The 5,553-nt window shown below is 44.9% G+C and overlaps 1 protein-coding gene across 1 annotated transcript; it reads left to right on the top strand.

Annotated features, from left to right (window-relative positions):
- Positions 1-1,792: 1,792 nt before the first annotated feature.
- Positions 1,793-5,553, top strand: LOC103699516 (putative disease resistance protein At3g14460). Its single transcript, XM_039114924.1, is given in 3 exon segments — positions 1,793-2,218; positions 2,390-2,860; positions 2,863-5,553. Coding segments are annotated over 3 exon segments (3,510 nt in total). The 5' UTR covers positions 1,793-1,870.

Below are 5,553 nucleotides of genomic sequence, written 5' to 3'. Positions count from 1 at the left end.
TCGAGTGGCCAGGGCTTGGTGCGCGATGTCTAGAGGCATTAGAAGCCCCTCTACTCCTTAGTCTCATGATCACGACTCGGAACCATTCCTCTAGCGCCAATTGTTATTACTGGAAATCAGACCCGGGGGTGACCGCGAACCCGGGGGAGGAGCTTCTGCTGCAAGGCGGTGGTAGACGGCTGTCTCCGGCAGACCTACAAGAAGCCTGAGTCGGGGGATTCGGCGAAGGCCCTCCGATGCTTAAGTCAGAGAGAGTTTTTTAGATATTTTAATGGGAAGATCATTTCTATCAAGGAGAGAAGATGCCCCTCTCCTCGAAGTTCCCCCCTCTTTATAGGAGGGGATGTGGCAGTTACTCGCAATCGGATGTTATTACGCAAATTTTGGATTAAATGAATTACCTTAGATGGCATGAAATTTCAGGCTAGCTGGCAATCGGCTGAGATTGCAAAGATTCAAATGTTGACAGCTGTTGTGGCGGAGACTGCAGCATTTGATCCCAAATATGGAGGATTTGATGACCCCTTCTTTAGGCACATGGTCCGATTTAGAGTCCGGCTTGGCTGTTGGTGGAGTCGAGGTCGGTCTTAGCTTCTGACTAGGTCTTTCTTGGCCTCGAGGTCAATCGAGCTTTGCTCAGGCGAGACCATAGTTACTGAGATCACGCTCGCCGAGATCATGCTTATCGAGATCATACTCGCCGAGATCATGCTTACCAAGATCACACTTGCTGAGACCATGCCTGCTGAGACCATGCTTACCGAGATCACATCCGCTGTCAGATTCGGATGCTTTAACCATATGTGTTGGGTGGTCCACTTTTTCCCCCATCAAGCACCTATACTTTTCTTTGGTTTTTGTTGCTCATAACCCCATCGGAGAACTTTCTTAGTGATAGAAATCCTTTGTAAAAATAAAAGTTTAGTAATTTCCGTTATTTAAGTACTGTAGAAAAGAACAATGATTCGGAGCCATTAGTACAGGGAGGCAGGGCGGCCTCGGGAAGCACAGTGTCCACAAACAAAGCATTGAACTGGAAAGGCTTTTTATTTGAAACTGCTGTGAGGAAGAATAAGCCCGGGCTCGGGCTCAGACTCGGACACATAACTGAAACGAGCTTTACGAGCTCAAGTCCGAGCTTTTGTTTTGCCAAGCAAGTCCGAGCTCGAGTCCAATACAAAGCTCGGTACTAAGTCCGAGCCCGAGTCCAAAATTCTGTGAAACGAGCCGAGTCCGAGCTTGCTCGACTCATTAACAGGCCTAAGTACTAATTCGCTTATGTTGTGGTCTTTGCCTCTCGCACAAATTAAACGTGGATCAAGCAAACCCACCAAATTGTTCGACTATCAGCACTGCCTCCCCGTCTGCATCGCGTCGCACGTGCTGCTCCCCTTCTCGTACGCCTCCGCAACTGCCACCCTCGAGCGCCGTCTGCTCATCTTCCTTTCTGCCCCATCCCACATGCACCAAACATCTTCCTTTCTGCCCCATCCCACATGCACCAAATTCTGCCTCTAGTCTATCGGGGGGGAAAAAATCCTGCCTCTAGACATTATTTTGGGCTTGGCACGATCTTGTACGAAAAAATAAATGATTGACACAACTATCAACTTGGATCTATAAAATAGTTTATAGACATTGGCAACATGCGCTAGTTGACATTTTTAAATAGTATTGTAAATTTGTAATACTATTTTGGCACGATGATAGGAACAGGACAGCTAATACGAGCTGTCAAAAGGACGGAAGCGTCGAAACTGAACTTGGTCTTCGCTCTTTCTGAGAAGGAGACGAGAAGTAAAGCCAAAGCCCTCTTTCCTGTTTGCCTTGCCTTATCCGAGCAGAGCAAGGAGGAAACCGAGGCTGTGCAATGGCGAGCGCTGTCCTCTCTTCCATCCTATCAAAAACCAGCCAAGTACTGGGCTTTGCTCAAAGATCGGCAGTCTCGCCGTCTTCATCATCCGATCCACGCAGCAGTGTCCTGAAAGATCTGAAGAAGCTGGAGAAAACATTGAAGAGGATCCAGGCAGTGCTCCATGACGCGGAGGAGAGGGAGATACGAGACGAATCCGTCAAGCTCTGGCTGAAGGAGCTTAAAGAAGTGGCTTATGATGCAGACGACGTGCTGGACGAGTACCAGTACGAGGTACTGCGAGCCCAAGTGGAAGGCCGAGCTTCCCGCAAGAGGAAGCAAGTGGAAGGAGACGATGAGGAAGAGGTAAGCGGTTCTCTTTCAACCATAGTGGTTTCAATTCTGGATGGCGCGAGGGATAGAAGCGTCTGAAAACAAGTATTCTAAAGTATTTAAATCATCTAAAATTCAGGGGGTAGGGCTGGTTTATTTTTTTTAAAAAAAATTAAGTCTTTTATAAATTTCAAAGTTCAACAGGTTTCAATTTCGGATGGCATGGGGGATAGAATCAAGGAGATCGGAGAGAGGTTCAATGAGATCTCGCAGGATCGGGAACGCCTCCGTTTAAGAGAGGAAGATGGAGAGCGACGGGTCCTCGAAGCTCCGTACCCAGCACCAACCAGCCACATGGTGGACGAGTCGAGTATTTATGGAAGGGAACGCGACAAGCACGAGGTAATTGATTTGCTGTTTTCCGAGGGTGTGGAAAATGGTGTCTCCGTCATTCCGATTGTCGGCAAGGGAGGACTGGGAAAAACTACCATTGCCCAGCTGGTCTACAACGACCCCAAGGTAAAGCAATATTTCCATCTAACCGGATGGGTTTGTGTATCCGATGATTTCGATGTTCCAAGGCTAACAAAGGCCATCCTTGAGTCTCTTACTCAAAGTTCATGTGATCTTACACAACTAAGCACACTTCAAGATTCTCTCAGGGAAGCGGTGAAGGGCAGAGAGTGTTGCTCGTGCTAGACGATGTCTGGAATGAGCAACAAAGCCGTTGGGAGTCCTTAAGAAAACCTTTTGTCGGCGCAGAAATAGTAAGAATTATCGTGACCTGTAGGAATAATTCGGTCGCCGAGATCATGCAGACAGTGTGTCGTTATCATCCTCTCTGCTTGTCTCCAGAGCAGTCTTGGGCATTATTCAGGCATTTTGCATTCGGTGGTCGGGACACTGAAGAACAACCATGCTTGGCGGATATGGGTAAGCAGATTGTCACAAAGTGTTCCGGTTTACCATTGGCTGTGAAGTCAATAGGAAGCCTTCTAAGATACACGGCAGATGAAGATAGCTGGATGGATGTCATACAAAGTGATATATGGGAAATCGACGAGAATAATGAGATTTTGCCAGCTCTTAGATTAAGCTATAGCCGCATGCCACCACATCTAAAACCTTGTTTCGTTTATTGTTCCATGTTTCCGAAGGATTATGAGTTTGACAAAGATGAATTAGTCCGATTGTGGATGGCGCAAGATTACATCCAAACATCCAGAGGCAGAAGAAGAATGGAAGACATTGGCAATGAATACTTCAATGACTTGCAAAGAAGATCATTCTTTGATTCCTATCATTCTAAGTTTTTTAAGATGCATGATATGATACATGATCTGGCGAAATCTATTGCAAAAAATGAGTGCTGGGCAATTGTGGATAATAAGCTACCCAGTCTCCCCGATGAAGTTCGCCATTTATACGTGAAAGATGTAAAGGAATTTATGAAATCATTGCGCTTGTATAAATTTAGCGCCTTACGGACCTTGTTATTACAGCATCGGCATAGAGATCGAATAGTAATCCCAGAAATAGTCAAGAACCTGCCACTACTAAGATGTTTACGGATTCTACAGTTTTTTTGGGAAAGAAAAGATGAGATACCAAATTTATTCGGAAACCTAAAGCACCTACGCCACTTACACATCAGATCTGAATATATTGAGAAGGTCCCTGATTCAGTATGCCTCCTTTATCACTTACAGATATTGGTACTTGATTGCCCATATCTTGCAGAGTTACCAGATGGCCTAGGCAACCTTACCAACCTACGATACTTACATATCCCTAAATCAATATGCCTCCACCACCTACAAATTGGGAACAGGGTAATTCTTTGCCTACCAGCTGGGATCGAAAAACTAACAAATCTTCAGAGCTTGCTTGGATGTTATAAAGTTCAAGATGGGATAGGAGTGCTGAAGGACTTGGCGAACCTCCAAACTCTCATCATCTCAGGGCTCAGGAATGTGGTCAACATAGAGGATGCCAGGGATGTTGGTCTTAAACATAAGCATGAACTTGAGCAGTTGTTTCTGCATTGGAATGCGGGCGACTGCAAAAATGACGAGCATCGTGAGGGATTACTACATCTAGAAGCTTTTTCAGAGAAAAATAAGGATGTCCCAGCGGATGAAAAAAGGGAGGAAGCCATGCTCGAGTATCTCCAACCACATGCCAACCTCAAAAAGTTGGCTATAAAAGGGTATGGTGGTTCCAAGTTTCCAAAATGGGTGGGAGATCCTTTCTCCTTTGCATCACTTCAAGAAATCGTTATAATCGATTGTGAAAAAATAAGCTCCCTTCCTCTTTACATTCGTGACTCTCTTGGCAAGTTAAACAAACCCATATCAGAATCCATGCTTGAGAGGGTGTACATTTCTGGTTGCCGGCAACTCACGTCCATGGTAGGGCTCCATCATCTTGACTCGCTTAAAGATCTGATGATATACAATTGTCCTCGACTTCGGCTCTTATCAGAGGAAGGACTGCCATCCAATCTTCAAGATCTGCATATTGAGGAGTGCCAGCAATTGACATCATTGCCGGGGATGCAACACCTTAGTTGTCTCAAACAATTAACTATAGAAAATTGTTCTCAACTTCAGCTCTTATCAAAGGAAGGACTCCCATCCAATCTTCAAGATCTGCATATTGAGGAGTGCCAGCAATTGACATCACTGCCGGGGATGCAATACCTTGCTTCTCTTGAAAAATTAACTATAAAAAATTGTTCTCAACTCCAGCTCTTATCAGAGGAAGGACTGCCATCCAAGCTTCAATCTTTGGATATTGAGGAGTGCCAACAGTTGACATCACTGCCAGAGATGCAAAACCTTACTTCTCTTGAAGAATTAAGTATACAAAATTGTCCTCAACTACAGCTCTTATCAGAGGAAGGACTGCCATCCAATGTTCGATATTTGTATATCGAGGAGTGCCAGCAGTTGACATCACTGCCGGAGATGCAAAACCTTACTTCTTTCGAAAAATTAACTATAAGAAATTGTCCTCAACTCCGGCTCTTATTAGAGAAAGGACTGCCATCCAATGTTCGATATTTGCGTATTAAGGAGTGCCAGCAGTTGACATTGCTACCAGGGATGCAATACCTTACTTCTCTCGAAGAGTTAACTATAAAAAATTGTCCTCAACTCCAGCTCTTATCAGAGGAAGGACTGCCATCCAAGCTTCAATCTTTATATATTGAGGAGTGCCAACAGTTGACAACATTGCCAGGGATGCAAAACCTTACTTCTCTCGAAGAATTAACTATACAAAATTGTCCTCAACTCCAGCTCTTATCAGAGAAAAGGTTGCCATCCAATGTTCGATATTTGCATATGAGGAGTGCCAGCAGTTGA

Source organism: Phoenix dactylifera, chromosome 1, assembly GCF_009389715.1.
Source record: "Phoenix dactylifera cultivar Barhee BC4 chromosome 1, palm_55x_up_171113_PBpolish2nd_filt_p, whole genome shotgun sequence".
NCBI classification, from domain to species: Eukaryota; Viridiplantae; Streptophyta; class Magnoliopsida; order Arecales; family Arecaceae; genus Phoenix; species Phoenix dactylifera.
This window is presented reverse-complemented; position numbering and strand designations above follow the sequence as displayed.